Source organism: Miniopterus natalensis, chromosome 14, assembly GCF_054644295.1.
Source record: "Miniopterus natalensis isolate mMinNat1 chromosome 14, mMinNat1.hap1, whole genome shotgun sequence".
NCBI lineage: Eukaryota > Metazoa > Chordata > Mammalia > Chiroptera > Miniopteridae > Miniopterus > Miniopterus natalensis.
In genome coordinates, this window is record NC_142094.1 from 48162404 (window position 1) to 48187004 (window position 24601).

The 24601-nt window shown below is 36.7% G+C and overlaps 1 protein-coding gene across 3 annotated transcripts in view; it reads left to right on the forward strand.

Moving 5' to 3' along the window:
- The window catches only part of MXI1 (MAX interactor 1, dimerization protein), a 65977-nt gene that overhangs the window by 35131 nt on the left and 6245 nt on the right, over window positions 1-24601 (forward strand). For all 3 annotated transcript variants that reach the window (XM_087823938.1, XM_016212129.2, XM_016212128.2), the window contains exons 3-5: window positions 426-455; window positions 23172-23286; window positions 23889-24060. In XM_087823938.1, the coding sequence (XP_087680064.1) occupies window positions 426-455; window positions 23172-23286; window positions 23889-24060 (317 nt within the window). The remainder of the gene's footprint in view (window positions 1-425; window positions 456-23171; window positions 23287-23888; window positions 24061-24601) is intronic.

The window sequence follows — 24601 nt, forward strand, 5'->3', positions numbered from 1 at the left end:
TTCTCCCTATGTTAGGAGCAAGTGGAGATCGAAGAGGACATAGAAGTACATAGACTTCTTTCTCACATTTTAAACAAAAATGAGATTATATTTGAATTTAAATTTCTGATATAATGTCTACCAAGCAACAAAATGTGGGATACTAGAAATAGGCAAAAGAACATGCGTTAGTATTAATTTTATTAAAATAACAACTAAACTCCAGTTTCAGAATATTTAGTTATTAACTGAAAACATATCTGAATGAACAGTCCTAATGAGTGTAGCCTATTTCTTCTTGATGAGTGAGCTTATAGAAATCTGATTACATATTTCATTATTAAATAAATTCACTGAATGTGGTATAGCAGTAACTAAACTAATCCCCCTTTCTGTGGCCTTAGCAACAAAACATGGCTAATGCTCTTTTTTTCTTTTCTTTTTAGATCTACGCACAATGAGCTGGAAAAGAATCGGTGAGTCAGTGATGAGGTGCAGCATTCATTTATGTTTAAAAAGCAAACTCGACATTCTACTTGTGAAAATAATGTAATAATGCGTATGTAGTCATATATATATAGAGAGAGAGAGAATATATTTTTAAGTGTTTTTATTGATTTTTAGAAAGCGAGAAAGGGAGAGAGAAAGAGAAACATTGATGTGACAGCCAGACATCTATCGACTGCCTCCTGCACACCCCCTACTGGGAATTGAGGCCAAAACCTGGACATGTTCCCTTCCAGGAATGGAACCGCCAACCTTTTGGTGCCTGGGATGACTCCACACTGGCCAAAGCTGTAGTTTTTTATATATATATATAAATAAAGTATTTTTTTTTATTGATTTCAGAGAGAGCAAGGGAGAACGAGAGAGAGAGATAGAAAAATCAATGATGAGAGTGTCATTGATTGGCTGCCTCCTGCTCGTCCCCTACTAGGGATTGAGCCCCAAACCCAGGCATGTGCCCTGACCTGGAATCAAACCAGATCTCCTGGTTTATAGGTCAGTGCTCAACCACTGAGCCATGATAGCCGGGCTACATTATCTTATGTGTTGGGTCCTTTGCCAGAGTAGAAACCAGTACAAATTTTAGATTGCTTCATTATTTTTATTTTATTAAATTAAAATTACTGATGGTGTTCTTGAAAGAACAACAGCTTTAACAGGACCCTAATTGTTAAGAACCTTAGTGTTGATGGCAGGAGAGGCCATTCAACGTTAATAACTGTCATTCTATTGACACAAAAGGCTCACTCTTATTGCAACTTTGGCAAAGCTAGAAGGCCCAAAGGAGGATAATGGACTAATAATGCCTTCCTAGGCAGAGTAGAAGTGCCTGAGTATTTTTGATTTTAGGAAAAAAAAGCATGTCCAGTGAAGGGTGGTGAGACTTTGTCATGCTTCTGAGGCAAAAATGAAAATAAGCATTTATGGAATATTTACTGTGTTCCTCCACTATGCAATACTAAAAACTAGCCATTTTGACCAGCATAACTACAATTTGAAATAAGATGATGGGAATACAAAACAGACCTAATCATGATCCTATCTGATCATAAATATGATAGCTGTGTTTAATATCAGCCTTTTTCTTCAGTAATAATTAATAAACCCTGTGGTTGGCATCGTGGTAGATAAAATGAAGTATGAGATACTGACCCTATCCATTTTTAAGGTTAAGGTCATTATAGTTTGGTAATTACAGGTTTCATCTTTCAGTACCAGGATCTAGTTAAGTTAGCAATGAATTCTAGAAAGGTGCACTAAAATTGGTTTTCAGGCTGGACGTTGAAACCCAGTTGTGATCTGTGTAGTCATTTTAGTGAGTCACTTTGCAAAAGGAATAGAATAGAAAATATCAGAGTGCATTGCTTGAAGTAAAGTTAAACGTAAAATTGTGAAACTTATATATCATGATGTAGAATACTGTGGTCACAGTCAAAGAGCCACTGCTGCAGATAGTCAAGGAGAATGTATGCCGAGCCATGAAGAAGAAACAATTTGAATCTAAGGAAAGAATAAGGAAAGGGAGCAGTCCGTGGAAGCAGGGAGGCGGTGTCATAAGCTGTGTTCAAAGAGTGAGTAGACCATATTGAGGGAAGGACAGCCTACCAAATTAATAGTAGGCAATGAGGCTGGAAAGGTGGTTTAGAATTAAATTGCAGAATGTTGTTATTGAATGTCAAGGAATTTGGATTTTATTTTGTAGGCAGTAGTGAGTTTTTGAGGCTTTAGAAGCAAAAAGATAGGCACAATCAAAGCATTTTCAAAAAAAAGTATATTCTAGCTATAGAAGCAGACTAGTTTGGATGTTGTTGAAGTAGCCCGTGTAGTAGAATATATAAGAATCAGCAGTCAGGTGATGGAAATGGGAACAGAAAGCAAGAGAGAGGACCAAGAAACCATATGAAGAAAGATTGTTTTCCATCAACGACTGCTATTCATTCCTTCTCACATTTTAGTCTTCACATAGCAGCAACAGTGACCTTCTCAAAGGATGTATCATATCCCGTCATTTCTGTTTACAATTTTCCACTGGCTTCCCACTGCATTTAGATAAAATCTGTGGCCTGCGGAGTGCTACTGCTCGGTCCCTCATCTCCTAGGGTCTAGCTAACACTGCTTTCTTTTTTCCCCCTCAAACACACCATGTTCATTTTCATCTTGGGCTTTTGCACTTGCTCTTCTTTTTGCTTAGAAAGTTCTTGCTCTAACTCTTCATCATTATTTAGTTCTCAGGTCATCTCCTTAGAGGATAGTAATGGCCCCCCAGTCACTGCCTATCACATTGTGTTTTCTGTTGCCATACCATTTATCTATGAATTATTTGTTTGAGTTATCTGACTTCTTTCACTAGCCTAGAAGTTTCAGGAAGGCAGGGACTTTGTCTTATTTACCCTTAACATATAGCAGCTCATTCAGTAAATATTGAGTGACAAAATGATTCTGTGTACTATTGAGTATATCTGTAACCAATAATATGTACTGAACTTATAATGACTTAAGTGATGAACGACAAATATATAAAGTACTCTTGAGAGCATAACAGACATTATAATAAAATAATTTCATAGGAGATAATAGAATATTTAATGAATTCTTAAGATGTAAATTATATGGCCCAGCCAGAGTGGCTCTGTTGGTTGAGTGTTGTCCTGGGCACTGAAAGGTTGCCAATTCAATTCCCAGTCAGGGCACATACCTGGGTTGCAGGTTCGATCCCCAGTTGAGGAGTGTATGGAAGGCAACTAATTGATGTTTCTCTCTCACATCGATGTTTTGCTCTCCCTCCCCGCTTCCTCTCTCTAAGCATGTCCTTGGGTGAGGATTTTTTTTAAAAAAAGTAAATTGTATGAAAAAACTTGATAAGTGGGAACATCTTAAAGGATTTTTACTATGCAGGACTTTATCTTGCTTATAAGAAAAGAGTCAATAACCTTTTTGAAGAGGCTAATTGATTCTTTCAATTCATTAGGATTATATAGTACACTGAAATAAAAACAGGTGATTTTGTAAAGGGAACAATTTTCCTGATGTAGTATATGGTCCACTTGTGAGGTCTTTATTCTTTTCTCATTCCATGAGTTGAAAATGGTAAGCATTTTTATGAGGTAAAGATTCATGTATGCTTGGAGACTAGAATGTCATAAATAATTTCAACTTCTTGTGTTAGAATTTTTAATATATTAGTTATATTTATCTTAATGGTTTGGACATGATAATGAATACAGTATTTTTTTCTAGATTATCTACATGTCTCCATTTGACATGGAAATTTTGACAAAGTGTTTTAGTCCATCTTATCTTAGAACAACATACAAGAGTAAATCTTTGTGACCATGGATAAGGCAGTGGTTTCTTAGTACATCACCTGACTTTTTAGGATTCCTTGCAGAACGAATATAACTGGTTTTAGCTGCATATTTTGGGTGCTTGTATGACATTTGTTTAAAAAGAACATACACTTTTTATACAGTGTGCACATTCTAGAAAAATGTACATTTGTTTTGTTAGGAGGGAAAAACAAATAGCAAGGGTGATTTGGCAGAACTTGCATTAAAAACAAGTTATGGGGTTAAGGAAACTAAACCTCTATTGTAGGTTTGATATATATAACTGTAGCTGGACCAGGAGTCTACAGTTTTGAATTGGGTCTGATAATTATGGCAAGTTTAATCAAAAGCTGGTATTAACCTTGGTTTATTGCTAAGATACAAATCTCAGTATGAAAATACATTATAGTAACTTCCTTAGCGCAATAAATGGCATTTAGGAAAAACCCACAGCTAATATCATACTTAGTGGTAAAAGACTGAATGCTTTTCCTTAAGATCGGGAACAAGACAAGGTTGTCTGCTCTCATGATTTCTCCTCAACATGGTACTGGAGGTGCATGTAGGAGGCAACTGATAGATGTTTCTCTCTCACATCGATGTTTCTCTCTCTCGTCCTTTCCTTTCCTCTCTCAAATCAGTTTAAAAACACACATACACACAAAACAAGCAAAGGATCTGAATAGATATTTCTCTGAAGAAAATATACAGAAGGCCATTAAACCCATGAAAAGATGCTCAACATCAGTAGTCATTAGGAAAATGCAAATCAAAACTACAGGATACCACTTCATACTCACCGAAATAGCTAATTAGTGTTGTTACCAACTTTGTGGTCATCCATTCATCATACCAGCCACCGATGATTGGGGGAAAGGTCCTGAAAAGTCCACTAACTTTGCAGTTCGGCCCTTAAAAGGTGCTGATGTCATCATCTGATGGCACTGCACAAATGACTCAACACTTCACAATTGTTTAAGACATGTAATTAACCACAGATAAGTTTACAATATATTACATGGTCCTGCTGCCTAATGTAGTTTACTTGACAATGAGGAAAGAATGAGCCTCTGTAGAATATAAAAAAGGTATATAGTTAAAGGTTTTTAAAAGCCTCTAATTAACAGTGAAATCTATGAAATTAAGACCATATATTGAACAAATGTGGCAATTGTATTAGTTTCACTTAAGGTATAATAAAATATAACTTGACTGTATTTGTTAGATCATGAACAACAAAATTTAAAAAGTATAATTGTGTAGGGAAGAAGAAACAGCATTGTCCAGAGACCAGGAAATAGCTACTGATCTGGTTTTCTGATTTGGCATATAAAAATTGATGGTTAATTTCCTTTTTTAGTCTACAGATAGAAAACCAACACCCTTATTTTTAATTTATGTAAAATTCTTAAGAAAAATTTATTCTTTGTAGTTCTTCAACAGTATGAGTCCAGTTATAGTACTCAGTTTTCAAGGGTAACTATAGAACACTAAAAAAGTAGCTAAGCATTGGTAAGTATAGGACACTTACTTAATAGAATTTGACTATTTATGAAGCTGTGGGACCAGATAAATATAGAAATTAACATTATTAAACAGTATGCAGGGTAATGTCATTTGACAGAGAGACATGTAATTGGTGCACTCATTTTTGTATGCAAGTAAATGAATATTTTAACTATTTTCATATGGGTAGGAATGCTAAAAACTGTAGACAAACTATAAAAATAGCTGTTGGAGTACAGAGATAGGCACCTGTTAGAGTAAGAATTGAATGTTATATGAGATAGAGATGAAGTAATGGGTGGGTTTTGGAGATAAAATTTATGGTTAATAGAAGAAGCATAGCCAGGATGAAATTACACATCTAAAATGCAGCCTATGCAATGAAGTCATTGCAGTAGTGTCTAGATACATTCACAGTCTTTATATTGACCTTTGTCAGAAATAGCTCATTAAGGCTAAGCTTTCTACTCCCTGACCCAGGCTGCAAGGTGACAGAGGCTGACTCAGACGAGGGTTGCATTCTAGAAACCATGTGTTCTCAGAACTTCAGCTATCCAGTTGCTAAAGCTTAAATCAATTCTACAACTGATACATGGGAAGAGATGAGATCATTAGTCTTAAAAATAACTCAGAAATATTATAACTTGAAATTCAGATTCTAAAATTATTTCTAGAAATAAACAAATAATTAAGTCAGACTTTAAATAATTGACATGGTGAATATTATAGTGATGTATGTAGTAGCTTTTTATCCAAGTGATTGCAGAGACTATATCTGAGTGCAGCTATAACTTGTTTAACAAAATACTTCCTCTCAAACTATGAATTTGTAATTTAAAAAAGGAATAGGTTAATTAATAGATTTTCCTGATATATTTTAGATGATGCAGTATACAAAAATTTATTTTATATGTAACTTTGAGAACTGTGTTTGATCCACAAAACTGACTATACCTTTTATACTGATGCTCATAATAATATGCAGCAGCAGAATTCTACTAGACTTTAAGGCAATATGCTAGTTTACTAAACTCCTTTGTTGTATATAGTAATTACTGCAGTGTAAATGTTCTGATAAACATTGGTTTAGTAATGATAGATGCAATTCAAATACTTTTTCTTAAACTAGCATCTTCATTTGAAGAAATTTCTATTTTGGTACAAATTTGGCAATTCAGGCATGCCAAGAGGTATATTAGTAAGAAATATTTTTATTAAATGAGTGACTTCTTTAGTACTTTTTATCTTTTAAAAATAAAGAGATTCCTAGTCTTTTGCTATATTTTTAGCTTTTGAGAGAAGAGGATAGTTATTTTGTACTCGCTTATATTTTTCGGTGTGTTCTAGTAAAATAATGCCAATTGAAAGTCCCATGGGTGTTACTAGTGAAAAACCACAGGTTTCAGGGAGGATTCAGTAATGAGAATAAAATTTCCTAATATTGTTATTTGCTAACTAGTTCTTGAAGACAAATTTGATTGGAGAATAATTAATTCAGCCCCAGGGCAAACACATAACACATTGCTTATATTCCTATCTTCTAAATCAAGAAAAGTTGAAACTTAATGAACTCACAAGTAAGTGACTTTTGTTGTTATTTTGGGGAAAGCAAATGAAAAAAGGTATATTTTAATACTGTACATGGTTTAGGAGCTAAATTGTCAGAAAGATCCCTGGAATCCAACACAGATGACTTCTTTGGGGATATATAATACATTGATGTGAGAATTGTACCAGAAGTTAGAAGGTAATTTTTCCTTTTATTTCTACTACTGGTAGACTGTGGATGTCATGTAAGTTATCTCACTTCTTGGGGTTTTGCTTTCCCTGGCTGTAAAAGGAGACCTAGATCTGTGAATTCCTTCCTTACATGAAAAGTTTTATAGTTCTACGAATGTTTTTTACAGTACAAAATTAGGGCTCTTTTTTCAGACAGTAGAATAAGGCACAGCAGAGTGGGAGGGCTATGCTCTCTCCATGGCAGCAGAAAGTGTCATAAACGTAAAGCCCTGGCTTCTGTCAGGCAGACTCTCTCTGGCTCAGGAGAAACATTTTTCAACTTGAGAACAAAACCAGGCAACCTGGCAACAGTGTGGAAAGGTGGCTGGGTGTACAAGTCTCTGGTCAGTTCTAGAAGCCCCAGCAGCTCCCGCTGGGACTCCTCATCCTGCCCTTCAGCCCGTACACCTTGCAGACTACCTTCAGCATGGGCACAGTGAGCTTACCCAGCATGGCCTTGCTGACACGGGCCTTCAGTTCCTCATCGGATAATTCCATCTTGGGTCTTTTGCTTATTGTTTTCCTGTAATGTTTATCACAGTGACTATTCAAACTTTAAAAAAAAATCCCTTCAGCAGAGTGTGAGGCAAAAGCACAAAGCTAGGCATTATCAGTGTCACATTATAGTTTAAGGGTAGGGCTTTAGTTTCTCTAAAATTAGGTGGTAGAATGGAATGATCATTAAGATCTCTTCTAGTCTGAAAAAATTCTGAGATTTTAAGTACTCAGTTCCACTTTTTACTCTCAGATCTAGTTTTTGAACCAAAGGCTAGGACCCATATGTCCTAACTCCTGGTCTAAAGGTATTTCCCTGAATATTATTGTGACTCCTATTTCCTCTTTTGCTGAAAATATAGACACCTGGTTCAAACCTCTTCATCTTCCCCTATATTTTCTACCTTTATACTTTTGGCTCAGATTCCTTGACTTGCTCTCTCCCCACGCCCCTTTTGAACTTCTAATGCATGTAGAGGCATGAACAAGAATAACAAAAGTGTTTGTAATAACCAGAATTTAGAAAGAATCGGAACTCCTACCAATAGGGGAGTGGCTAAATAAGTGATAATACGTCCATAAACTTGGAGCAGATAAAAAGAATGATGGAGACCTCTATGTGTGTATGTGAAGAGATTTCCAAGCCATATTAAGTGAAAAAAGCTAATTGCAAAATAGTATTCCCAGTATGATCTCATTTATGTTTAAAAAAAAAATACCACAATCATACATATAAATACATTGGAAAAGTTCTGGAAAGATGCATGTCAAACTGATAAACTTGTTACCCCTGGGAAAGGTAAGTGAGAGCCAAGGGGAAACTATCATGTTGATTTTTATCACTAGAGTTTTGTAGTAAGAGTGTGTTACTTGTGAATTTAAAAAAGATTTTCAAAAGGCAATAACGTATGGGTAATCCCACCTATACATTTCTGTAGATAATAAAGCTAGAAGGGTGTTAGAAAATCATCTAGTCTAGTATCCTTATTTTATGAATAAGGAAACCTAAGTCCCTCCAAGTTATCTGTCCCACTGAGCTAATTAATGACAAAGTCAGGATGAGAATATTCTGATTCCCAAACCAGAGCTTTTTCACACAGTCTTCAAGGTACAGCTAATATGTACATTTTTCACGAAGTCTCTTGTGATTTCCAAAGTGTGGTAACTCCTCTAAATTCCTATCTATTCACTGTTTGTGTCACTTGTATGAATTTTAATCTACACCCCCTTATACCATAATATCCTTCCTTTCTAGATTACATATCTAGAGGGGAGGGACTGTAACTTGCTTTCTTGGTGTCTGACACAGTGTCTTGCACATAACAGGTACTTAGTAAATTAATAATTAACATTTTTGTTTGTTTGATTTTTGTAGTAGGCTATGCACCTTGTGTTAGATTAAGAGAAAAAAGTTAAGTGCCAAGTCAAATAAATAGCTGTGTGGTTTTTTTTGTTTGCTGTGTGTGTGTGTGTGTGTGTGTGTGTGTGTGTGTGTGTGTGTGTGTGTGTATGTGACCTGCCACTTCAAGATAGAAAATATTTTAGGAAGTCATGTAGTGAGATCTTTGCTACCCTGCAAATATCTTCCCTTCCCAAGGAAAATAGTTTTGTCTTCCACCCCTGCTTCAGAGAGAACAGTTTGTCCCCATAGGATATTCTAGGTAATATGACCCACTTAGGAAATATGTGGTGATTGTGCTTCATAATGGGACCTCTACTAAAGTTGTTGTACCACAGGAAAGTGCCTCTTGAGTGAGCTGGTTATACAGATGAAAGTGCATTTCTTTCTGTATTTGAATTTGTACAGCAGATCAAGAAACTCAATTGTGACTTAAAATTTTACTATAAATGACATAGAAGCTGTGGCATCTTTTTTTTATTGTGAAAGCATTTCCTCAAAATGTTTGGAATTTATACGTGTTTTGCCCTTTATGTGCTGTCACCCTGTTTTGTCTGCATTAGCTCTATTACTTGATATTAGCATCTTAATAAATTTCAGCTTGCTTTTTGAGATACTGACTCTTCCCTATTATTTTTAATATCTGCAGTATGTTCATCCTGTTTTGCTTCTGATTTTTTGGTAACTTGGTTTATTTTGATAGCTGTTTAATTTGACATCATTAAAAGCCTGTATAATTATTTAAACAGATTCTTTCATGGAAGTTTCCATAATCAACTGAAGATTGTTCTTGGGTGGAGCCTTAGGAAGATTTATTCTTTTTTGGAAAGCTAACGTCTCTCTTGGTTTAGAATTAGTAGATTTAGGAAAACATCATAGAATGCTGGGAATTTCCATAAATGCTTCTAGCTAAAGAGATTGTATTGAAATAGCCAATTGGTGCTCACAGGTATTCATCTAGAGCCTTTCTTATTATGCCAGAATTTAAAATATGTATGTATGTATGTATGTATGTGTATATGTGTGGATGAATATATATATATATATATATATATATATATATATATATATATATATATATATATATCTGTTAAAAAAGCAGTTATGAGTTTGAAAGATTGAAGTAATTAAAATAGAGAATACAAGAGTTTATTAAATAGGAAATGATCTGTAACTACTTTAGTATATTTCAAATATGGTATATTAAAACTGGTTCTTGCTCTGTTGAGCATTTTATTAGAAATTTTTAAAAATTATGCACTGAGCAAAAACAAAAGAGAAAAAAACCTCCTAGACACGGACAACAGTGTGGTGATTGCCACAGAGAAGGGGGGGTTGGGGGCAGGTGGAGGGAGGGTGTGGGGGGATAAATGGTATGGATGGAGATTTGACTTGGGGTGTACAGATGATGTGTTGTGGAATTGTGCACCTGAAACTTGTATAATTTAGTTAACCTGTGTCACTCCAATAAATTCAATAAGAGGGACAAAATATGTTTACCACATTTTGATCTGCTGTGTTTAAAAAAAAAGATCTTTGTGATGAGTTTTTCACTCTTCTTGAGATCGTAGAGTCTTTATGTTCAGGCAGATAGATATGTAGATTAATGTACTTGTGATAAAGTTAATAGGCACTTGCCTGTCATTTTATAAATGTTTAATTGGCCTTAGAATTTGCTACAGTAAAATTCTTTTTATTTTAAAATTGTATTCAACAGTGCTGAGTTTTGGTAATAGTCATTTGAATGAAATAGGAAAAAAAATGAATTTTTAAACATTAGCTTTAGGGCATTTTCTGGTTTAGTGTTTTAATTAAAAAAAATTTTTTTTTCAGTTGGTGGTTCTCAGTGGAGAAGCGTTTTAAGAAACAATATAAAGAACTATATTCTACATCTATCTAGGATTTCTTAGTTTAGACATAGCAAGCTGGAGCTCAAGCACATGTTTGAACTTGGCGGCTTCAGTTTGCAAAATGGCCCTATCTTTCTTGGCAAGTGAAAGTTAATTAGAGGTTTCTCAATATTTGTGATAGAGCTTTGAGTATTTCAGTACAGAGCAGTTAGATGCTAGCGTACAGGTGCAACAGACAGTGGTTAGGAATAAGCAATGGCCAAGAATTGTTCTCTCTTAGCAGCAGTTTTACTATTTCCATTAAAGTGCAGTTTGATGCCTCCCTCTAGCTCTGTCCTGTTCCCCACCCTTAGCACTTTTTCGTGTGATAACTAGGAAATACGTTGAAATTTTACGTTTAGGGCTTGTTTCAGACTTCCTTGATACTGAAAATTTAGGGCTTTCAACGTTTTAAACTTCCATTGAAAATAAATCTAGGATGACTTACAAGCAGTGGGTAATGGTTAGTTGTCCATGCAAATGTCTTTAACTGTCTTATATACCATTAACTGCAAGACCGTGCTTTCTTATTTAAAATCTTTGGTGGTAGTGGTAGTTTATGTGAAGTAGCTTATTAGTTCCTGGCACTGACAAAGGACTCCTAATGATAACTGCAAATCAACTGACAAGCACTTACTGGGCACTGATTGTGTGCTAGGTGCTGGGGACAGGGTAAAAGTAGTCCTAGGCCCTGCTTTTGAGGATGTGTAGTCTAAGTAGGTAGAATACAAAAGATTATTATAAAGCCCCTATAAGCAATATGTGTAATGAAGTGTTAAGTGTGTGTGTTCCAGATGAGAGTTGAGGTAAACTCATATCAGGGCGTTATCATGGGCTGAAGTTAGTATGAACAACCTAGTTATGAGTGATTATTCCTGTGACTTGCATGCTCCTCTCTAGGAGTTTGCCAAAATTGGTTTTTAGTATGGTTGAAAGGGCTTTCAGGGGAAATGCTGCACCTGAAGCTTTTTTTGCTCTGTCTTAATCATTCAAGTACAGTTTGTCATGTATTCTGGGGTGAAAGTAAACTTACAGCTATTCAGCCTGGATAAGATAGACATGGGCCTGGGACTCCATTTAGAGAATGTGATAAAACTTTCTTACTCTTAATGTAGGATTGCTCTCCTGGTATGTCCTTGATGATAACTGACATACAGTGTCATTTCCCTGTGAAGAAGGGTCTATTACAGTTCTCCCCCTTTTGTAGTGGCAATATTGGCGAATGCCCAGGTGTCTTGTGAAAACAACCAAAAGCTTCAACTGGGACAGATAAATCTGCTATAGCTTTGGGTAAATAAGGCTAAAGAAAAGCCCAGTTTCTGTAGCTCTCCAGAATCTCTTAGGTGTCATTTTGGTTTGGAGTACTGTTGAAGATGTTCATTTTATTCTAGTAAGCCCTGTGTGATGAAGAGCTTAGTAACTTTTGTGACCATGTATTTACCTTTGTAACTTACATTTCATCTGAGTGCTTCTCAGTTTACTCTTTAATAGAGAACCCCAACCAAGATGTTTCTGTGGGAAGTTCTGTGCCTTTATAAACTTTCTGCCTGCTCTGGTACATCAACCTTAGATTATTGACTTTTAAAATTTTCAACATACCTAACCTGTCTCTTTTAAGTTTGCCTAAAAACTGATACGAGAGGTTGATAAAGGATTTTATGCCATTAAAAAAAAAAAAGTCTGTTTTTCATAGAATTCTTTATTTTTCAATACCTTTATCCAAAAGTAATTAGAACAAGGGTGACCCTTTAAAATAATCTAAAATTAAATGAGAAAAATATGAGTTCATCTGGAAGTGCAATAGCTAAATTAGAACAAGGGAGAAATCTGGAAATTAAGAAAGAGTACGCTAAGATTTTTTTCATCAAAGTTATAATGACTAGAATTAGGGCGTATACTCCCTTGAAGCTCGAAGGAAGAATTTTTGGATTCAAATAGAAGAGGACAGTCCTACTTCACCCAGTGAGTGTTAACTACATAGGCACTACTTACCCTAATTAAAAAATTAAAATCAGAGCAGTTAAGATCAGTTCTTTGATAAAATATTGCTATCATGCTTTATTACAAAGGTATTAGGAGTATGTTTTTGTAATACACATGTATCGTCGTGGAGGGCAACCTTCATAGTTTTCCCAGGCCATCTGTTGGTGTCCCTGACAAAAACATACTCTGGCGTTTGGGTCATTGGTGTGACCAATTATGGCATTTTTCTCTAGGGTTGTAACGTCTGTATGGTTTTTTCTTTTTTGGTTCACTTTATTCCAGCCTGATTCACAAATTATAGAACAGCTTGTATTTGGCATAACTATAAAAAAAAAAAAAATCCAGTCTCTTCTAAATAAGGATCTTTTTCAATTGGAAATTTCATCTTTGCAGTTAAAACATTTGTAAACATAACACAAATTAGATAGAGCCGAACAACTTTGCAAGACTGCTATTTTTGTAATGGAGGAGGCTTAGAAAAGAGCAATTTGGTGATACTGGGCTCTGAGAGCTCCCTTGGAAGCAGTTGGAATTTACTGCTGCATGTATTGGGTCGGATGCGGAGGAAACATGAACTGTTATTTGCTGGCTTGAATGTTCAGGAGATATTGGTGTGTTTAAAAGAAAATACTGAATACATCTTGGGTCTTATTTTTCATCGTTTTAAAGGACCCTTCATGTATCTTTTGTTCCCTGAGATGAGAGATGTTGGTAATCCTGGATATGTTTTAGGGCTTTCATCCTATAATATCTCTTAAAATCTGAAAGAAGATGTAGCCAAGTTGGGCAAACTTATCCTCCAAACTCTACCACCTTCTTTTTGGTTGGAGCACCAGTTTGAATGTTCTTGTTGGGATATAGTGATATTTAGGCAAAAGAACCACACAACGTGCCCTAATAAACAGCCAGGATTTTGACTGGTAGTGGTAACAAAATGGAACATGTTCCCTCATCCTGGCTTTTCCTTCTTCTCAAAGCTACAGAACAAGATAGATTTTTCAGGGCTGTTCCCCTGGAATCAGAGTGTAATGGTGCCTGTATAACAGTCCTTTTTGGACAGAAAACTATAATGGTATTGAGTTGAGGTTGGAATCACACAAAATAAATATTAGATCTCTGATTCTTCTCTTATTTAATTTTTTTCCTGGGCTGATCCAAAGGAAAATCAAACTAAAACTTAGACCATATAAATAGAAACAAGTCAAAAAGTATAGTGGTGCAACCCAGTCATAATTTGAACCCAGTTTTTTACTGGTAAGAGTTTCCCTTTTAGGAGACTATTGCATTTGTCGCTAATCCATTGACTACTCTTTCCTTTTCAGAAGGGTTTTAAAAAGTAAAGTAGTTCTCAAGGCATGTTCACTTTCTACCTGCCTAAAAATGCTCATCTGTCAGTGTCCAAATACAATACTGAAATTTTTTTTTGCTTTATCAGAGGAGAGCATGCCCAGGATTGATGCCAGGTGTTATGCGAGGCTGCCTCCAAAAGTAACTCTCAAAAACTACTCTTCAGTTGGGCCCTTTGTGGTCAGAAAAAAAATGTGATATAGTATAATGAAAGAGAAAGATCAGAAGAGTTAAGTAACTTTGAAATAAAAAGAGTACCAAAACATTAATTTTCTGTTATTGTCATAACTGTGATGTTTAAAATTCTATGAACCCTATTTTTCCAGAGGTTCCAAATGCTCAATGGATTAATTACAGATTGGCCAACAATTGCTCCTTGTTACCTTTTCCTGCCCCAAATTTTATAACACCTCCCCCCCCCGAAAAACCCCAAAACAAAATAAAAATAAAACTCCCTGTATTTTGATTTTGGGGAAATTGTGCTAAAATGGGACTTTAAAAATAATCCTTTGGCTGGCTTGACTGAATTGGCAGATACCCAGCAATGCCAAACCATTTGCTGTCTGCCAGTAGTAAGCGTGGTCACCACTTTTAATCATTTAGCTCCCTATTTCAGGTTACTCATACTCAGTACAAATTGTGAATATTCATCTTCCAGGGATGCATTAATTCTTAGGCCAGAGTGTTCCTGTTCCATTTAATAAAACGTGTCTTTCCTTCTAAGAGGCTATACCCCCTTAAAATGAACCATTATACTAACCATTGTATTAGCAGGGCGGTTTTTTAAAGGCATTGTGCTATTTTCATTTTATGCTTCTAAATGAACATTTACATCACAGAGCATTCTTTTAGTGTGCTATTTGTGCTATGTAGGCTCACCATTTTATTAGAGATCAGTAACAACATTTTTTCATTTCCCTCGGCCATTCTTGACTATAATTTGACATTACAAAATAGCTTCACTGGGCTGTGGGTAGGAATGGGCTGTGAGAGTTAAACTTTGTAGAAGAGTAGACTAATGCTTGTTATGTGCATTTTGCGTATGAAACTAGGGCAGTGTCTTACAGAACGTTATCACTGTGTCTCAGATCTGACTTGCCAGCACGTAGGAAGTTTGTTTTGGTTTCAAAATGTACTTTACCCCATGGTGGCTGGCAGGGTACAATACTATTGACATCACTGTGTTTCAAATAGAAAATTAACAAGTAGCTACTGTTGTGATTGCTGATTGCCTTCCCAGTCCCTGTGAGAATGCTTTTTCTTTTGGACAGCAACACTTCTCAGCCCCTTGGTACCATTAAATCAGCCAATGGGGGCTGCCAGAGTAGGGATGAACACCAACAAAAGGCTGAAGAGTAGAAAAACTGTTACAAATGCAAAAAGCCTTTAATCAATTTCCAAATTGATGTGGAAGGTAAATAATTTTTAAAATGTCTCTTCCACCCTCAGCTAAGTTTTGACAGTAGGCCAGGTTCAGAGCCTGATCTCTCCTGATCTCTCTAGAGAAGAGTATCCTTTCCCTCCACCGAAACCCCTGGAGAGTTGCCAAAGGAAAATAAGCTATTTTGTATTTAGAACAAATTGCCACTGTTTTCTCCAGTGATGCAGCCCTATTTCCCAGACTTTGAAACTTGGAATACAGAAAGTTCTTGTGTGACCAAAGAAGAAATATGGAGAATGAATAAGTTTTTGTTGTTGTTGTGTTTTGTTTTGTTTTTAAAAACCAAATCCTCATAAACGTAGAGAGGATGAGATATACGCATGGAATCTAAATTTAGCTCAGAGTGGACGTCAAGTAAGCAATTTCTGTTAAATCACTTTGGAGACAGGGCTTCTTGTGGGGGTTTCAGTGAAGAATATATGCCTCTGGAACCAGATTTTAATTATTTTTTTCAAATGAGGCTGTCAAAAGTCAAGTCTTGCTTAGAGATGAATGCATGACAGTGAAAAAATAATTTGTTTATGTGTTCTGCATTGTAGGTTTCATCTGATCAGCAGTCCTGGGATCTTGTAAAACTGTGCAAACACTAATTTCTCATATTACCAGATGGGATAAAAACTGTTCATTTAATTTTTCCCCCGCTGTGCACTGTGGACTACTTCTTTTTAGACTTTTCCCTCTCATGCCTGGGTTTTCTTAGCTGTTTCTTTTCTATTTTCTTCTTGGTACTATTATACTTGTTGTTATCGCTACTTATTGAACAACAGATAGAACAGAGGCCAAACTTAAATCAGTCCGATTTTCTGTTTGCTAGGAAGCCTGATGTTAATAAAGTCTAAAAGTCAAAATAGGTGCCAAAAAATTGAATTTAAAAAAGTTGTTTTTTAATTTCCTTGGGCATTGTTGCCCTAGCTCCCATCACTGTAAATCCTTTGGTAAGTCACTCTGTTGTAGTGTCTGCAACTCTTAACCCTGTGCTTCACTATTAAAGGAGATGTCAGATCTAATCAAGAGTTAAGTTGGAGATCGTTGGTTATTCTACATGTAGTCATCTTTGGTGGTGACCTCACTTGCACACAAAAAACCCCAGTGTAGAGTTCTGGCATCCATAAGCAGATCTCTGATGAATGTTGGCCTGGCATCTGATTATTCTGCTTAGAGACCCCAGTATTGTTACCTCAACCGTGGTGAGTTAGAGTCCCAGATACACCCACTAGAGATTGTTATATCTTTCCCACTGTGGGCCAGCTTTTTTGTTTGGTATTTGAAGACCTGAAATGACTAAAAGTATGGATTCAGTCTTACCTAGAAGATAATTAAAATATAGTGTGATTGGTGTGCAAATCAGGTATGAATCATCTGAGGAAGGGGTATGGCAAGGAAGGTCTCATGGGAGAAACAATAGTTGGGCTTTGGGCTGACAGATGAGTTAGATGCCCACTAGTTGGACAGTGGAGAGGAAGGCATTCCAGGTAGAGAAATCGGTACATATGAAAGCACAAACGTTTAGTTTGTGGAAGAGGTTTTCAAGAGGGAAGTGGGGCTGGAAAGGTAGCTAAATTATAGCGTCTTCAAATGGATAAAGATTACTACCGGCATCTTTTAAAAATCTTTACATCTAGTTCAGTGACATAATAGGGTGGAGCTCATTGTTTGCTGATGATCACTGTTGTTGCCTGAGTAGCAGTTTCATCCCCTTCGTATCTCCGAGATGTGAAGACCAAATAAATTTCAGCCTGTGTGGAATCTGTGTAGTTTGAAAAAGAATGCCACTATTTTGTCATCATTAATGTATTGAGTACTCTCATCTCTCCACTCTCCTCTCTGCCTTCCCTTTCCCCTTCCACTCTTCCTCCCTCTCTAAATCTTTGAAAGACATAATCCCAGCCGTGATTCAGAAATGATGTTCTGAGATCCAAAGCTGTGATAGTGATCTGAGTAATATGCTCTAGTAGTTGGAACATGGATTCTTGTAGGTCCTGGGATGCAGTGTGAAAGAACGAGATTTATATGAAGTCTTTCTTTCATCTTAAAAGTATACTTTGCATTGTCTTTGCTTGTTTTTATAGAAAAGTGTTTCCGTTCCAAATCTTTGAGGAAAACTATGACTTCTAGAAGGCACATTGTATTTAACCTTCGGGTTTTCAATATTCTCTGGCTTCCTACCCGAAGAACTACTTAGATTTTATTAGGAGAAGGTGGTTTTTAAAAGTCTTCCAAGAGTGAATAACAGGTATCTCTGCCTTACTGATCTTATTTCTTATTTGTATATAAAGGAACCCTTTAGTGCTTAGGTGGGTAATGTGACTGTAGAATAATTTGTGTGTGTGTGTGTGTGTATAAATTATATAATTTGAAACTTCATTATAACACTTGTTGATATTCCTATCTGGTTATTTTACAAGATACCAGTTGAATTAAGAGGAATATTGATGAAAGCGTCTGTGAAAACTGAGAGGAGGGTCCCAGCTGTTCTCCTGAGTTTTTATTTTGTTGTTGTCAAACCCCATGACACCACAGTCAGGCCTAGCTCTAGGGAAATGCCATTTACCAGGTTACTACTGGGAGTTAAGAGTCCATTTATTTTTGTGTGAAGGAGATAACATATATAGGTTTTAAGTGAAACATAATTATCATATGCCATTTTATGGGAACTGCTTGTCTAAGCGTTCTTATTTTACAAACAGAATAAACTGAATGGTAGGATATGATCATGTTTGTTTTTGTAAATAAAATTCATTAGTGGCATGAAGGTGCTTGCTCTCTGGGTCCATGTTTAATGTCATTTTTCATAAGAAAAGGAGGCGGGCAGGGTTTCTTGTTTTGCTTTGTTTCTTTTTGAAATTTCGGAGCTTTTCAGAAGATTCGCAACACATTCAACTTTAGAGAAACGTTGGCATATAAAATGTGTAGGATAAGTATCTAGCTGATGTCACGTGCAAAAGTGTTGTGGAGCAAGTTGGGAAACCTGGCCACAAGCCACTGCAGCTTCGAAGAATGTGGCTCGAGGGAGAACTCAAAGCCCGTTGCGTAACAGTCAGCAGAGAGGAAAATGCAAGTACTGTCCCTATCACTTGACTTGTTTTCCATTTTGATTTAGTTACTTGGCAAAGTCTTGGTATCCTGTAGTGGAGGAATGAAAGACAAGTTCCAATGAAGGACCGTGCCTTCAAGGGCATTAGCCAGTGGATGGTTTGTAAGGCTGGGCAGGCGCGTTAAATTTCTTATTGTTGGGCAGAGGGATTAGAGTTTCCAGAGACAACTTGAAAAACATCATCGTATGATACTTGCAGTTTTTTTCCTGAAAGAGAATTCTTTCTTCTCGTTCAACACTGTGTGCTTCTTGTTGTTAATATACCTATGCTTTAAAATAGCACAGCTACTAAGAGGGGCCATTTAATAGCAAGATCATTTCCCCTCACGTTCTGTGATATTTCAGTTTTGCAGTAAAGTTTGCAAGGTTTGAAATCAAAAGCAGCATTGGTTCCTTCGGAGAAAAATGATCCCAATCTACCAAAATAAAAGCTAAACAGAGTCTAATTGTTCCTTTTCCCACAAGGGGCTTGCCCTTTCTGAAGGTGTGGGTAATTTTGATAGGACCTTCTCTCAAACAGGGTTAGTCACTGGGACGTGCCTCTTCCCCTGGGTAAAACCCACTTTTAAATCTCACTTTAAAATAGACCTCAAAGTATCTTTGAAAATAAAAGTACTTTGGTATCTCTCCATTCTCTTGTCCCCTCTCAGCAAGGAAACTTCAGTTTTTTTTCCATAGGGCATGTCTGCTGCAGTGTCTAATCCTAAATTTACTTTACAGTCACTCACGTTAAATTAGGAAATATTTTATGGTTTTTATTGCGCTCTCCATGTGTTGTGAAAAGTTAAGTAAGTGCAAGTGGGGAGCTAAGTCTTTTTCTCATTTTTGATCAAGTCTAGTTCCATAGATGTTACAGTGTTGGTTTTTTTCTGTTGGTTGCGAGTCTAGTGTTCATCAGAATAGCCAGGACAGCAGCCTTAACTGTCCCTAGCCTTCTTACCTTTCTTTAATTAAAGGTGCAGGATTGTGCCTGTTAGGAATCCTTGTCGTCTGTCAGCTCTTCCACTCCTTGGAGATTTGAAAAACATCGTCTTTATGATACTTGCAATTTTTTTCTCAGTGCGTAAGGATTTTCAAATCAACCCAAGCCTTTTTCTTCTGTCTCTTGACCTCTTTTCTTCCTCCAGTATCTTACAGCCCATGATTTGTCAGCCACATGCAGGAGGCTCCTGAGCCACCAGTCACATGAGCATGAAGGCAAGAAAAGAAAGGACCAGATGGCATCAAAAGATATGCCTTTCTAGGTCGTTGGTGGTTAAGCTTGCAATCTGGTTACCAGCAGGGCGACTGGGAGAAAGGGTGGTGAGGAGCACAGCACCATTGTAAGGGAGGAATTCTGCCATACAGCTTACCAGTCACAGGGTGTCCATTGCTCTTGGAAGGGCTCACCTAAATGTGGCATGTAAGCACATGTGGAAAACTCTGTGCAATATTAGGGTGGCAGCTTTGAAAAGTGTGGCTCCCCCTTGGTTGGCTGCTAGCCTTCAACTGCCGTTAACCCTTTGTCATTCTACTCTCCAAATGCCTATTCAGTTACAAGTACAAAAACTGTAAGAAATGACGTTTGGCTCCCACAGATACACTTATTACGCAGGAGAGCAGAGGACATGGCTCACCACTCATCTTTTATACTAGTATCTGTCTTGGAGGACTATATTTATGAAACGTAGAATATGGCATCATTTGGTCTTGGTGAGACTGATATCTCAGGATATCAGTTTTCTTGGTGCAAGCTGTATCTTGGAGCTCACTTATAATTATTTGACTGAAGAAATGTTCAATAGTGGCTGATAACAAGTATTTTAGAGGACAGTGAGCCTTCCCTGTTCATTTAGGCATTACTTACCCCTTGACTCCCTTGGCCTGTGCATCTCCTGATTTGACTGCACTGTTGCAGATCACCAGACTCCTGGGCTTCGCGCATACTTTTTTAAAAAATAGAATTCCAACTCAGTTGTTTTTCCCTTAAGTGAAAAAAAAACTTAAGGTATTTTTAATTTTAGGATTAAATTTGATCCCAATATATGAACTTGTGTCCTGGACTCTTCTTTTAATTACCTGGAAAATCCCTGCTTTTTCATAGACAAATTCAATATCCCTGAAGTCCAAAGTCGAGTTTCAACCTTTTGTAAGTCTACCTCCTCCAATTACAATCTCTTCTTTTATTCAGGTTTTGTTGCCCTTGCTGTCTGTATGACTCATTTCATTATGAACCAAATGAAACAAAACAATATGTTTTGTTCTGTAGTCTAGATTATACACTCTTAAAGTTGACATTTCTTTTTTTTACTTCTCCCACTCAAGTGTCTGGATCATTGCTAAGTACACAAAAGCCACGTAATAAATATACAACTGAATGATCAAAAGAGAGAGAAAACATAAACATCTTAATATTGTTAGTGGATTTCTGCCCAGATTTTAATATGACTTTTACTTATGTCTCACAAAATAGAAAATTGACCCACCCATTTTTTCCTTGATATAAAGAAATCATTCTGAAGTTTCTTAAAGATATTTCCTATATATACAGTGAATTTCTTGTTTAAAAGTAATTTAAACAAAATCGACAAGTTATTCTTGTAGCAACATACTTAATTGGTAACCTGACTAGTTAGTTGCTTTGTTAACTTTTTTACGTGATTTAATTCAGAGCCCCCTTGGGAGCCTCTAATTATAAGTAAGAGAGCCCAGTCTCTCCAACCTCCAGTCATATCAGATGAGTGCAGTTGTTAGGCATATGCTATAATAATCCTAATGAGTTTAAAGGCATTATTTAGTGTGGATTTTGTTTTGTTTTTAGTCTGCTCAGCAAGAGCACTCCATGGTCATATGAGAAACCTCACCTATGAGGTTTTTCAGTTAAAAATGAAAATTTTACCAAAGGCTCTATGATTTGGGGTAGCACAGCAGGGGAGGAGAGTGACTTTTTAATTATTAAATCACATTAAGGGGAATCCATTGGTTTAGGGAAAATAAAAAAGGTCCTTTATCCACATCAGGTATGTCAGGTTTCAGCCTGAAGCTAATGATTAGATATGAGTTATTAAATTCAGGAGAGAGGTTTGGAATGGAAACACTAACAGACTTTTATAGCTGGGCTAGTGAATACCGGAAGAATCTTAATTCATCAGCCAAGTAAGTCTCTGACCTCACTATCTTGAATCATCCTTGCTTGCCTACCCCTTTCAGATTGCTAGCATTTGGAATTTCACTTGACATTATTTCATGTATATTAAGACAGAGAAAGCATAGTTGGGTAAGTAAGCTAATAAAACCATTTTGGCCCTCTTTGAGGAGAAAATGAGAGATGTGTTTTGTTCCTGGTACAGTGGAGACAGTTGCTAAATGTTCAGTTATATAGCTCTTTAAGGGATGGGGTAAACTATGAACACATCTATGAATTTTCTTTTCAGATATATTATTAACTGCAGAATTACATTATACCTTATGAAACATAGGACCAAAGATGTGAACTAGTAATGTTTTAGGGTGGAATTATGTACCCGTATCTCTCATCATGGTGATCATAGTTCCTTTAGGGTACAGGGAAGGTAAATTCATAAGGCTGTCTGCTAGCATTTCCAGGAGAAATTTTCCCCAACTTGCCCACAGGATAGATGAATTAAAGAATGCAGTGACTTTTAGTAAAGAATTTTTCACTTGGCTTTTTCCCATATGTAGAAAATTGCAGGTGGGTAGTAAGAAAGAGGAGAGGAAGAGAGACAGAAATAAAAAACTAATGAGCTGGTACATTTAGATATTAGGAAGTGAGGGGCTGTTTTATAGGTCGTGGTTTCAGTGACTAGAATTGACCACAGAGCCATGTATTTTGCCTAATCCTATCCTAGCTGGTCACAGAATTTTGCTGTTTTTATTGGGTTGGATCACATGAAGTTGCCTTTATAAGTAAGAAATGGTTGAATTATCAGAAATTTCATATGGTTCAAACTGATACATAACAACATGTAACACTGTGGGAAGACTGTGTGTACATGTGTGTAAAAGGTAAGGGAGGATATTGGAAATCTTGAGCATTTTGTACCTCCTTGGGGTACCCCAGCTGAAAACCCCTATTCTAGGCTGCAGTTTTAGGCATTCAGAGTCAAATACAATTGCCCTAGTACACTTACCTACTTCCACATTGATACAGTTGAGATAGTTTATGGGATGGGTTAAAATTAAATCATCTCTGACAGAGATCACCACTGAGGATAATAATTTGAAGTGACTGGTAGCTGTAGAGTACAGCAGAAATGGCAGACGGAAAATCAGTAGGCATGCCTCCACTCGCAGGCATGGAAGTAGTGGGGTGCAGCACGGTTATAGGCTGAATAATGTGTGAATTATTATTTGTTTTAAAATAGGTTTTAGATGTTTCTAGTGGAATATTCAGACTGTGCTTATTTGACATTTTTGTCTTTCTTAGACGAGCTCATCTGCGCCTGTGTTTAGAACGCTTAAAAGTTCTGATTCCGCTAGGACCAGACTGCACCAGGCACACAACACTTGGTTTGCTCAACAAAGCCAAAGCACATATCAAGGTGAGAATTTTTACTTTCATATTTGCACACGATTCTCTTGGTCCTGGTTTCATTAGAAGCAGTGATTCCTGCTCATGTACATCAACTAGCTCACTGTGCCCTCCTTAATAACTGACTCCAGAAATCTAAAAACTTATCAGCTAATCTGATGGGAGGGAGCAACATAACCTGACTAAACCAAATTGTTTTGACAGCACGGCCATTTGAAGAGCTGGGAATACTAGGAAAATAGCAATTTCTCTGGTGATACCCAGAAGGCAGGCAGTTGTGCCCTCTGGTGGAGAGAACTTCATTTAGCCGTGTCCCTCAGTATTTTTCCATCAAACTGCACTGCAGAGCAAGTTTCTCTTTCATGGAAATAACTTTACAGACTTTGGGAGTTCCATACTGTGCTAGTAATGTGGCATTACACACACACACACAGTGAAGAACTATTTTTGATTTTTAAAAATATGTATTTATGTATGTTTTTATATGTACATACACATACATACTTGTACACATATATTCATGTCTGCCAAAGAAATCTTTTGAGATGTTAGGTAAAAATCAGTTTTGCTGTTTGCACTTGGGTCTAAGCACAAACTGAAATATCATTCTAGAAACTTGAAGAAGCTGAAAGGAAGAGCCAGCACCAGCTAGAGAACTTGGAAAGAGAACAGAGATTTTTAAAGCGGCGACTGGAACAGCTGCAGGGTCCTCAGGAGATGGAACGAATACGAATGGACAGCATCGGATCAACTATTTCTTCAGATCGCTCTGATTCGGAGCGAGGTAGGCAGTGTGCTTCTTCCCTAATGAAATACTAAGAATCCCTATATCTGGATTTGGGGAGGGTAGATTGGGAGGCACCGTATTTGCTTCTTTTTACTCTTTGGCCTACACTGTAACATTCTAGATTTTATGCAATCACAACATTGTCTGTTAATGCCCATATGAAGCATTCTTTTTCTTGATTATATGTGTATTTTTAATTTTCTGCTTTGAAACAACTTTAGAGTTAGAGGAAAAGTTGTAAGCTTTCTGTAGAAAATTAGAGAGTTCTCATATGCCCTTCACCTAGGTTTCCCTAATGTTAACATCTTCATATAATGCAGTTATCAAAACCAGGAAGTTAACATTCATGCAATACTGTTAATCTGTAGACCTTATTCAGATTTCACCAGTTTTCCTACTAGTGTCCTTGGTATGATACAGGATCCAGTGCAGGATTCCATATTGCATTAGATAGTTCTTCAGTATTTCTTTCATGACCATGACACCTTTGGAGAATATGGGCTTGTTATTTTATATAGATAGTGTCCCTCAAATTGGG